Raw genomic sequence first — 13,205 nt, forward strand, 5'->3', positions numbered from 1 at the left:
ACACACAGACACACAGAAATACACACACACACACACACACAGAAATACACACACAGACACACAGAAATACACACACACAGACACACAGAAATACACACACACACACACAGACAGAAATACACACACACAGACACACAGAAATACACACACACAGACACACAGAAATACACACACACAGACACACAGAAATACACACACACACACACAGAAATACACACACACAGACACACAGAAATACACACACACAGACACACAGAAATACACACACACAGACACACAGAAATACACAGACACACAGAAATACACACACACAGAAATACACACACACACACACACACACAGAAATACACACACACAGACACACAGAAATACACACACACACACAGAAATACACACACACAGACACACAGAAATACACACACACAGACACACAGAAATACACACACACAGACACACAGAAATACACACACACAGACACACAGAAATACACACACACAGACACACAGAAATACACACACACACACACACACAGAAATACACACACACACACACACAGAAATACACACACACAGACACACAGAAATACACACACACAGACACACAGAAATACACACACACAGACACACAGAAATACACACACACACACACACAGAAATACACGCACACAGACACACAGAAATACACACACACAGACACACAGAAATACACACACACACACACACAGAAATACACACACACAGACACACAGAAATACACACACACAGACACACAGAAATACACACACACAGACACACAGAAATACACACACACAGACACACACACACACAGAAATACACACACACAGACACACAGAAATACACACACACAGACAGGAACTCTCCATCTCTCAGTGGTAGGATCCTGACCTTTTTATGGGAGTGGCTAATACTGTCTAGAAGTCCTGGGGAGAAACCAGCATGCTCTTTCTCCCTCTCTGTTTCACTATTTTCTCTTTTCTTCCCAGGCTTTGTCTTTCTTGTTCTAGAATCTGGGAGTATGTTAATGTGGGCAAAGAAAAAGAGAGGGAGGGATGTGGGTAGAGAAGTGACCAGTGAGAGGAAGAGAGGAATGAAAAGATGTGCATACCTGGACCGGCTCTCTCATTCCTTCTTTCTCACACCTGGACCAGAACACTAACAAACCATTCTCTCAAACACACACACACTCAGTCTTCGTCTGTGTGACCTTACAAAGGGCGAAGGTTTCTGGGAAATCATGTCTGTCCTTGAGACAGCTGAGGCTGTGGGGTCCAGACTTACAGAGTTGAACTACTGCTGTCTCATTGCTGCTACTGTTTGATATCTGTATCCATCCTCATGTCCATGGTCATACAAATACCAGAAGCACTACCAATGGCCTCTCCAAACCACATCAGATCCTCAGAGCCTGTCCCCTGTGAGTGTGTCTGCGTGAGAGAGAGGGAAAGAGAGAGAGAGGTCTCTATGAGGATGTTGAACTTTCTTTCCCTTCAATGGCTCGAAGAGCTCTTTGGCTATGGTTGGGATGTGTTTGTAGTGTTCTCTCTCTCTGCTGTGTGAAAGGGTTGCTGTGATTTATTGACAGGACTTTCAGTGATACTGGAATTCCTTAGCGTTACATGCCAACTCAGAGTGCCTTAATCACCTGTGGGCTTTATCGACCGTGATCACATTCAGAGAGAGTGGTTTACACCTTTAATGGTAGAAAGGAAGAGGGGAAGGAGGATTCAGGTGGTGATGACGATGATGTTGATGATGGTTTGGCAACTGTGGCAATGAGGTTATTCAGGATGTAGTGTGATGTGATAGTGGTGTTGTTGCTGCTCCTGGCTACCTGAAGAGAAAGGGGAAACGGTTTCATCAGCACTTCCATATACTCAGAGGAAACATCCATTTCTCTCGGTGTCTCTGGATTCACCGCAGACGTAAATGAACATTTATTGATAGTTGCGTTGCCTGGGAAAGCAACATTCCCTGTAGGGATCAGGTATACAGTCAGTTATGTCATCGTTGTGTCTCTCCCTATGTGATCCCTCTTCTGCGACCATCGCAACTTGACACACACTACCCATGATGCATGGCGTGGTTTATGGACTGTGAACAGATCATGGTCGGATCGCATCCTGTGGATGCGTGTGAAATAGCTTTAAGCCCCTACAGATGTAATATTTACTCAAATCTTCTGTCTTCAGAGAGCAATCCACTCAACATAGCAAATTTTCTAGAACCCATTTCTGTTATCATTGTTGCATATTTCCAGACATGTGTAGAATACTATTTTAAACAGGATATACCACGACCTTGGATTCTGTTCCAAATCAGATCCATATGAAGATTATATTGTTCCCCATCTGTTAGCAGTTCTTGTTGAATAATTCAGTACATACTCTGTCAGTTAGGGGTGAGTTGACTCTGTTCTAGTTAGGTTTTAAATCTCTGAGCAGGTTTAATTGTGTGTGTGTGTGTGTGTGTGTGTGTGTGTGTGTGTGTGTGTGTGTGTGTGTGTGTGTGTGTGTGTGTGTGATCGATCCCTCACGTGTGATATCCACCAGGTATAAAATGACTCATAGTAGATGATCTGGATTTTGAGCAGGACTCTTTGTTATGTTGGAGTACTGAAATTAAAGTGTGTTCTATCTATGGTCTTCAGTGTGCTAGGACTTGACAGGTCTTTATCAGTATAAATACACTGTATTCCAGGTCTTATAAATAGATGGACATCTGACTACTGACCAATCATAGAGATGCAGGAACAGGAAGTGTACCTCACCTCAGTCAGCTATGTTGATAGGAGAGGGTAATGTTGTCATGGTGAGGTGGGGCATAAGATGATTCTGTATGGATAGTAGCACTCAGCAGTGCCATCTCTGGCCACATACTGCCACTGCATGGAATATTATAGTCGGTCCATGGTAGGAGCTGGGATTCCATTAGGTCTTTTCCCTCTTTATTCACTATTTATACATTCAGCATTATTTTGCTCTGAACCCAACATTGCTGTAAGAATTGTTGCATAATGCAATTTCACTTTAATATGCCTTATTTGAGAACGTTGTTTCACCTATTATTTTCATTAAGGAATGTTCGTTCTAGACACATGTTTATTTGTGTTATAAAGTGTTTAAGTAGGCTTCGAGAGCTTCTTAACATTAGAAATGAGCTGAGGCGAACTCACCTTGAACCCCCTTTATTGGGGACAAAAACACCTGATAATAATTTCACTTTCGAAATGTGCTCCTTTAAAAATGTAACATAATTAATGTACTTATGGAGTCACTCCATTAATAACTCCTATAATTAATATAATGATATAACTTTATATAATTGACGTCCATTGCTGTAGTAATGATTCTGTAAATATGGCTGTTAATAGGCCTGGAACAGAACCTGAATGTCAGTAATGTATCGTAGAACTACAAATGGACTTAGTCAACAGACTACTAAAGGAGGGACGAGCTTTTGTCTGATGGCTGATTTAAAGACTACTAATAAAAACATTTAAAAAATGCACTTGAAGATTGATTGGAGGTTGCATTTCAAATAAGAATAACACATGAAAAACGTTTTGTAGTTAACTTTAATAAACTGCAACAAAGATTGTGCATTTGCATGCGTGCGTGCGTGCGTGCGTGTGTGTGTGAGCCAGTGTGATTGAGGGCTGTGGAGCAGCTCAGAGATGTGGGTTCCTGTTCTGTAAAGGCTGAAGTAGCACCAGGCTAGGCTAATGCTGCTGTAGCGTTCCTCTGTAATAAGATCACCCAGAAACAGACATTTTCAAATGTTTTAGTGTCAGATAGAAAAGGAGCTCTCTGCCTTTCTTAGTTCACATCTCTATTCAGCCATGGACATGAGCACATCGGCAGTAACTGATACGTACTCTCCTTCTACTGAAAGAAATATGTAGCTAACCACTAAATCAACGGTAGAAATCTTGACAGTGAGTCTGACAACGTAACAGGGTTGTTCAAGAAACTTGTGTACAGTTCAAAGATACGTATAGATTTGCTGACTGTTTAACTGAGGGAGAGAAGTGACAAAATGATAATGAGAGAGAGCGAGAGGTATTTTCCAGGCTCCATCTTTGGTGGTCTCAGACAGGGTCTCAGTGGATTGTGAACCCAGTGCAGAACACAAAAGGGAAACAGAGGAGAGTTGGGGATGAGGGAGGAAGGAGGTTACACCACCGGAGTCCCACAATTCATCATGCTCTGGCACCCTCTGGATGAGAGAGGAGGAGTCTGGGATTGATGGCCAGTGAGACTTTGTGACCTCCCTTTCCCATAGAGGGGATACTGACCTGTGTGTGTGTGTGTGTGTGTGTGTGTGTGTGTGTGTGTGTGTGTGTGTGGTGTGTGTGTGTGTGTGTGTGTGTGTGTGTGTGTGTGTGTGAGAGAGAGAGAGTTAAGACAGAGGATCTGAAAATCTGTTTACATCCTATAGAGAGCTGTGCATATGTTTGATTTCGATAGATAGTGGTGGAATTAAAGTCTTTATAACAAAGTGTACTGTATCAACTGTATATCTACTGTTTCTACTGTAATCTACTGTTTTTGCTGAACTCTGACTGTAAAATGACCCCATTCTAAACACCATTCTGTAGTGGCCATGCATGATGAGTTGTTTTTGTTTCTCCCAGGAATACCTGCAAGGTGATAGCACCAAGGCACTGACAAAGTTAGGCTGGAAAGCAAAGATCACTTTTGAGGTGGGTGTTGCACTTTACTCTGCGTGTGTGCTTGCATGCGTGTGTGTGCGGGTTTGTGTGTGTGCGTGTCTGTGTGCGCATAACCCATGGTGGAACTGGAGATGCACAGCATGCTGGTCTTCTTCGATGACAGTCTTCCCAGCCAGCTTCTCCACTCCTCTTGTGTTGTCAGTAAACACAACATAAATTGGAAAGTTAAGCAGCTTCTTAAGTAGCTAAACTAATGCTTTATAACGTGTTATAATCATATACTGTACAAGCCTTATATGAGCAATAATAAGTAGGTTAAGTGTGATTGAACAAGCCAAGTTGGACTAATCTCCCACTTACCAACCACAGTACATCAACATGACTGAATAAAGAGACCGCAGTCCTCAACAGATTTCATGTATACAACACATTTTGTTTCTCCATTATTTCCATATTTTTTGTCTTAGTGATTTTTCGATTCAGACCAATCATTTTATTAGGTTAACCTATTTTCCTGAATCTATACGAATTGTTTGATTATCAGTGTTTGGAAATGAATATTTAGGCTGCTATGTTAGGTTTAGAGTAGACAATATATGTGTCTAAACTAAACCTCTATTTGACTTTTTAGGAACTGGTGAAAGAGATGGTTGATGCTGACATCCATCTCATGAAGAATAACCCTAACGCATAAAAGCACTCCCTGTGGACCAACCCAAACCCACTCCTGACCAGAGTGCTCTGTGACTGAACAGTCGCTCCAAGCGGTGAAAAGAATATAAAACTAGTCTAGATCATTTTTTTTCATCACTTTGCTGTCCCAAATGAAGTTACTCTGTCTGTTTTTTTGCCTTATGCTATGGGGAGGGAAGATCATTCGATGCCTTTTAAATAATGCCATTCCTTATTTTTGTTTTTAATCTTAATATAATTTTTCTCACTGATCATGAATTAGTAGCCTATATGGTGATTGGACTTTGAATTGTTTTTATTAGACACTGTCTCTGGGCAATATGGGATTGTATTGTTGTCTTGTGTTTGTTTGTTTGTTTTAATCGCAGGTTGCAGTTTGTCCTTTTAGAAATAATGAAGTATAACTTTAATTATTTGTTATTGTAAGATGACCAACAAATATGTTTTAGATGTTATTCAGCATTTGTGAAATGTTTTGTATTCCCATCTGACATATTTAATTCAGAATATAAACATTTTGGTACAATAAAACTTGTTCTTTTGATACATTAGTTGGCCCTACATATGTGATTATTGTCTTGACTTTTCATACACAATCTTCTGCTTCTTCTCCCCTTAATGTACATAGTTTGTTATAAATGTATTGATAATTACATAGACACATAGCTCCACATATAATATATGTAGCCTAAATAACATAATTGTAACTATTTATAAAGATAGGCTATTTTATGTCACCCAATTGGCACTGCATAATCTCCCCGCCATTATTCCACAAAAATGTGTCTAGACTGGAGGACGCGTGTACAATGTGTACCTTATAAATAGGGGGAAAATGTTATACCTTTGGTTAAATCTTGTAAAAGGTATTTTAGAGGTAAAAGTTTGAGTCGAGTCAGAAGACTAGAGTAATGTTGTCTGAGAGGTTGCTCAGAGGTCGCGTGAGCCTCAGCCCCCATTTCCCTTCCCTCCTCGCGCTCAGCTCTCCTTGGTTTGCCCCGCGAGCACACTAACCCTGTTCATTCCTCAGGAAATACGCTTCCTCCAGCCTGGATCCCATTCCTGCAGAATGTGTCTCAATCTAGACATTCTGACTATGTGCCCAGTCCAAGCCCAGCGCGCTCTGGAGACTGCCTCTACTCTGCATAAAGACCTCTGTCGTTTTGTCTCTGACTTCTGCTGGAATATGAACCCCTAACCTCGAACCTCTGTGTTCTAGAGGCCAAGAGACGGCCCACCATACTTTACTTTAATGGTTTGTAAAATAGTTTTGTTACAGAACAATAGCTTAGAAAGGAAGTTAGGTTGTTACCGAGCCTATATCTTAATGGTCATGGAATCAACATCCTGACTTTAAAAGATTATAGCCCCAGAAATGTATCAGTTGTGTAGGCCTACATATTATATTCATCAAATGAAAACCGTCGTGGGATCTTTTTATGAAAAATCCGTTTGACATTTTAAATGGAAAATGGAGGGTTTCAAAGTAGGTTTGCGAACAGGGAACAAAAAGGGTGGGTTTGCCTGCCTCTCTTTTTTCTTAAAGACAACACCTAGAACATTGCAGTTTGACTGTCGGAGACAGCGCTGCATCTGTGTGGACTTATAATTGGTAACAGATGGCGCTTTGAGGTTGGCCCTGGAACCCGGGTGCGAGCGAAAACACACCAGTTTCCACTGTGCCAGGTCTCCTCCTCGCGCCCACCGACCAGCCGCACACAGGTGTACGGGCCCAGTCGCGCGCCGCCACTAACTGCAGCCCTGTGCTGCTCTAGGCTCAGCTTTCAGAATGCACGGGAACAGAATGCAGGCACCCACTTCCAGGCGTAAGTTACTACAGAGAAGAACGAGAAAGGAGAGGAGTGTGTGCCACCACATTTTTGGCTATGAAAAGCTAAAAAAAATGTTTTTAAAAAGGCCTTAATACGTTTTACAGTAAAATAGGAGAGCAAAATAAACTGAAATAATCTAACAATCTCCTGAAATTGTCTCTATAAATGTTATTTTCGCTCACTGTTCTTTATCCTTACGCTTTTCCTAATTTGGGCATAGAGGGTTGGCTATAGCAAAGACCTACAGACTACTTTTATTGTTTTTACCAGAAGTCAAAAATAAATTGATTATTTATATCATATGCATTTGGCTCTCTCAATAGGGCTATGGTCTGGAGTAACAAATAAGGAGATTCTTGCTTTCAAGAGACATGAAATTGCCACCGTCGTGTCCTTATTGTTACACCTCATTATAAAAACAGGCAGAATAGCAAAAGTGTTCACATATTTGCCTTAATTTGAATATAAGGCCTAATTAAAATGTTATCTAAGGCATATAATTATTATCATGTAGCCTACGAGGACGACGTCGTTTTTTTATTACAAATTTGTAATGATTTTAGGACTATTCGGTTTTATAAATAGGATCCAAATATTCACAATTTTATATCTACAGGCCTACACTTTGAGACAAATCATTTTCTTTTCAGTTTGTAATGTTCTTTAATGTCCTTTTGTTTGTTCGTTTCATGGTGTAGGCCATCGTTTAAATCAACTATCAATTGTTCTTTAAAAGCAACAGAGTCGATATGGTAGAGTGAATCTTTCAAATAAAAGATAGACCATCTCTATAGGCCTATACTTTTTAAACGGACTAAAAGAAAAGTGAGAGAGTGAATAGAGAGACAGTTACAGCGGAAATGGCGCCCATATAAGTCATCTGAACCCTGTTAGTGCTTAGCATTTCTGACATTCTCCACTGCCCGGATAAATAAACAAGTAAATGGGAGATTGGTTAGGAAGTGGAACTCTGCAATCGGATTTATCTCTAATAAAACATAGCAGATGCAGATTACCATCAGAAAGGGCCCCAAATGCTGATGCTGGTATGACCATTAATTAATGGAATATTTAGTTTGGCTTCATCCTAGTTCATTTAGTGTGCTATAGGCTGACTGGCACCAGCTGACGAGCATGAGAAAGTCTCGATTATAATGTGGCAAATCACATAATACAATGTGAGAACTCGCACAAAGGCTTCCACCTTTTCATTCTCTTGTCACTTGGGTAGACTTATAGCAATACTGTATCGAGTAGGCCTAGCCTAAGTTCATAGTTTACAAATTGATAATTAGGTCTACTGTTTCATGTTCTCCTTTTATTGCCAACATATTGAGTCATAATCCTTTAATTGGTGTTTGGCGTATCGGTTTATGACAGTTGAAAGGCTAATGTTAGCAGAGAGTTATAGCCTTGCTCAATTACACTACTGTAATATAACCTCTCGTGTCGTAGAACTAAACGTCCCCGCGAAGCAGTGGCAACCTTCACCATTACTTGTGACTTTTCCTTCAAGCGGTTTGACCTACCCAGGTCCATGTCTCCTCCGGCTCTGGCCCCGGGGCCTGCCCCCACAGGACCTGCCTGGGCGGGGAGACAGGCACACTGACACTCCGGTGGTTACATTTATCCCCACCACGACCTTAAACAGTGCTGAGTAAAATATGTCTTAATGCATCAGACAGGCGTTAGACAGATGTGAAAAGCGGAGATTGAACGACAGTGAATTTATATATTATACATCATTCATGAGTTGACATGTTATTGAGGGGCGTGTAGGTTTGTCTTGAAGGCCTTAACAGCTTCATGTAAAGACGAGGGTCTCAGTTTCGCGTTACACATCCTCTTGTTGTTTGTGTGTGTGTGTGTGTGTTTGTGTGTGTGTGTGTAATTGCTGTTGACTTACAAATTGATTTGATAAGCTCTTGCACATACAGCCCCTCCTAGTCTGTGTTTCATGCCATTCTCACGTTTACCCTTGAAGTTTCAAATTCTGTTTTTAGCTCATTATGGAATGTGAAAAACCGAACGAATTACTAAATAAAATTGAATACTTGGGAAAATAGTATCTGTTGTCATAATACTTTAATCAAATAGCTTATGTGGGCCTATTAGACTATTGCCTGCAAGTCAGCATGTTTGAGGGAATGTTACTATTTGTTTTAATTATTTCATTGTCATAACTATAACGCATAACGAAGAGTTTGTAAGTGCAATTCCTTAATTGTGTTCTTATTTTGGTATTATTAAATCAAAAGGCATGACGATTCCTGTCATCGTTATTGCAGCAGAACGCCTCGCCTTAACTGTGTTAATAAAATTGGCATTTAACCACTAACCATATTTAATTCACGTTTAATAACATAATTGTAGGCTACATGCAATATTCAATATTAACAAGGTGTTAAGCTGCAGAACGCCTTATTTGATCTGAAAAATGGACAAGCCTTATTTTTAGACGAGCACGCCCCTCACTTTAACTTGAAAGTTCAAATGAATATAACACAGTTGAGCTTTATTTAAAAGAGATGCCTGTCTCCACATAATGATCTATGTTTGTGTAGAGGCTTACAGTAGGCTATAGTGTGTATGCTGTAATAGTGCATGTATGTGCGTGTGGAGGAGGGTGTCCAAGTAAACTAATCGATTAGTCATCTGTAAGTTGGCAACAGTGATATCCATAATGTATTCTGTGGTTTCTGTGAACAGCGCATGAGAGTATGTTAGGCCAGGAAAGGTATAGGCCTATGGGCATCTTTAGAAAGCGACTGCGTGCTCATATAGTGGCCGCTCGTCGCTTTGCCCTCTCATGAAGCATTGTTGACATCCTCCCCATTGACCTTCGCCTCGCGCTCTGCCTTTTCCGTCGGATGAAAAATGATTCTGCCGCTGATTGAATTTTATTCCTTCCTGACCTGGTCAGCTAGAGAGAGCGCCATCAATCTCTGTGTGCCGACGTGACGTGTGTTTATTCCTTCGGGAAAAATCTGATGACTTCTATTAGCGCAATTATGGCTAGGCATCTATGAGTGAGAGGATCAACATTTGAAATATATGCTTATTGAATTATTGGTAGGCCACTATTTTTATTTCAATCTAAACCTATTTGATTTGGTGTGATGCAGTCTAGGCCAATGCATAGTGGTTACTTTTTTGTTGTCATAATAAAAACTGTAAATGGTATGCTAAAGCCTCTAGCCAATAAACTAGAACGGTCTTGTTTTCATTACCTGTACACCAATAGTTAATGCTCCATTTTAAAGTGTAGATCAAAATCTCCAAGTTAATAAGCAATGTTGGCTTTGTTTAGGCCTAGGCTTACCCGAAACGCACAGAGACTGACTGGAACAACTTTACTTTGTGCTGCCTGTGCTGTCAAGCAGGCTATACTCAGGGGAGCATTTGTGCTGCGGTGTAGTGTTCCCTGCTCACTCTCTCCATTCTCAATCCAATACTTTCACGAGTGCAAGCGATCACAACAAAGACACATTTTCAATGCCTACCAGGGAGAAGTAAACCCTTACCCTCTTCTGCGTCTCCTACCCCTCCTGCCTCCCCTACTTGCCCCACGGACACACCTGCACAAGATTTGGGCCTCAGCAAAGCACTGGTGTCAGAGAGTAAAAATATCTCCTCTCCACTCCCCTTGTTCCTGAACTCACGGAGCCCAGGGCCGCCGGCAGCAGGCAGCAAGACTCAGCGCAGAGGTATGTCATATAACAACACCATATAATGCATAGGCTACATTCATTACTCTCATACGTCTGACTGAGCCCCAGGTCGCGTCCCAAATGTCACCATATGCCCCTATATAGTGCACTACCTTTGATCAGGTGCACTATACAGGGAATAGGGTGTCATTTGGGAAGGGCGTTCGCCAGTCAGTCAGTCCGTGTAATTGTCAGACCCAGGGCCGCATGCTTAGAGGCCGCGGAGGAAAGGACAGAGAATGTAGTTAACACAATAAGCAAGCAGATGTTTTCTGTAAACCCTTGTACACTCAATTAACAAGCTGTAATGACTACCAATTGTGACTATCGAGACGGACACACACGCGCACGCACCTATATAAAACATTCCAAATGTTTGATGAAGTGGTTTGAATTTAGTTGTGAATTTGTTTTAACTGCAAATGTGTTTTATCTGCAATTTAAACAGTTAAGCTACAGTAATATCTTAGCAGCGATATTTGTTTACACATTTTAAATTGTACAAATGAGTTAATAGGACATAATAATAATAATAATATAGGCCTGCAAAAGGAGAGTTTTAAAACACATTTTCACACATATTTGTCCTATCATGTTTCGATATATTTTCTTGAAAGCGACTGATCTTTTTTTTGTTGTTGCATTGTCTAGATTGATTTTTAAATAGTAAATTAAGTACACCTAATTGTAATTAATCAATGTGTCTGTGTGTGTGTGTCTGTGTTGGCCTTGTTTTGTTTCATCTTTAATCAGTTGCTGCAGCAACCAAACATCTGGCAAAGAGAATATTTCAGGCATGCGTGGTATGAACTAAGCGTCCGTAAACACACGTGGTCACTCCAAACAACACCTGGATACATTGGCACCACGGAGCTAGTAAACACCACCTACCCCTCCATCAATACGCCGTGATACAACGTTTGGCTCTCGGCTCGCCCTACACCAAGGACCTGTTAAACTAAAGCCCTGGAGGTGACGATATTGACAAAGGGTCTCGTCTCAGCGAAAACAAACCAAGCAATGCATCTGGACCTTACTTCTGTTGTCACCAAATGTACTCCGTTATCTTTCGTCAATCATTATTTCATGATATCAATTAGTGGGATTTCTTAATTACACAAATACTAAATCTCGTTGTGTAAATCTGTACTCTCTTCCTCTCCTCGGTCTCTGTTTCAGATTGTGTGCTGTAGCTCAGTGGGACATTTCATTTGCGCTGACTACACAAACATGGGCCAAGGCAGAGGAGTAGGCCCAGTGGCCTACATTTTATTTTAGCTTTGTTATAAGAAAGTAAAATGCCCAAATATTGCACAACCTGTATTGAAGATAGGCCTGTCCTAAAGTTAGAAACAAAACTTGCTAATCATTATTTTAATTTGGAGGTTTTGGACCCAACATTCATACATTCCTCGATGGCACATCCCACATAGCCTAAGGAGAGATACTGTATGTTGAAACGTGTTACGTTACCATAACAATAGCCTATCCGTTACAAGAATAACTAACAATTACACGGACATATATCATACACACTGAGTACTTGCATAATACACTACCAGCCCAGCAGCAAGCCTGTATATTGCATCCTATCAGATTACAATACACTCAATACAGCAGAAAATCGCATTAGTGTCTGTAGCCTTGTGTTTGTTGTATTGCTTTCCGTTGTAATATTGAATACACCTGTAAGTACCTAGACATAACTCCAGAATCCATAAGATTGTCACGTCGTTTAAACTGTGTAGGTTTTACATTTATTTCACTACAGTCCTGCAACGTGTGCTGCCAGGCAAAACTGTGTGCATATGTGCCCCCATTATTGTTGCAGGGTCATAAGGCCCCAGAACAGAACATCAAGACAAGAAACAGAACCCTTTATTACTCTAAATAGCCACAGTAAATCTTGTCAACACTGTGTGGGGTGTGTTGTGCAATAGTTTGTATTTTAGATATTACATTAGAAATACAGAAGATTGAGGTTTACGCAAATATAACTCCGCCTTTTAAAATCACAAATGATTTGAACCATTAGGCCTCAACACTCATTTTGTCTAAGCACCACCAGGGAAGACACTATGCACCACCAGGGAAGACACTATGCACCACCAGGGAAGACACTATGCACCACCAGGGAAGACACTATGCACCACCAGGGAAGACACTATGCAATCTTATTTTGCAATAATAGGCCAAACTTTTATTTTGCATTGTGTCCCCTATTCTAAAGCATGCCGGACCGTATAGGCCTCTACTGAGAGCTAATAAACCAGACAAA

At 40.8% G+C, this 13,205-nt stretch overlaps 1 protein-coding gene across 1 annotated transcript in view; it reads left to right on the forward strand.

The window, feature by feature from the left end:
• gmds (GDP-mannose 4,6-dehydratase) overlaps positions 1-5,936 on the forward strand; it is a gene marked incomplete in the record, with an annotated part of 263,826 nt that extends 257,890 nt beyond the window's left edge. Inside the window, 2 exon segments of the mRNA XM_029707818.1 lie at positions 4,654-4,722; positions 5,324-5,936. Of these exon segments, the coding sequence (XP_029563678.1) occupies positions 4,654-4,722; positions 5,324-5,386 (132 nt within the window).
• Positions 5,937-13,205: the final 7,269 nt, after the last annotated feature.

The sequence above is a fragment of the Salmo trutta genome, chromosome 22 (assembly GCF_901001165.1).
Source record: "Salmo trutta chromosome 22, fSalTru1.1, whole genome shotgun sequence".
NCBI lineage: Eukaryota > Metazoa > Chordata > Actinopteri > Salmoniformes > Salmonidae > Salmo > Salmo trutta.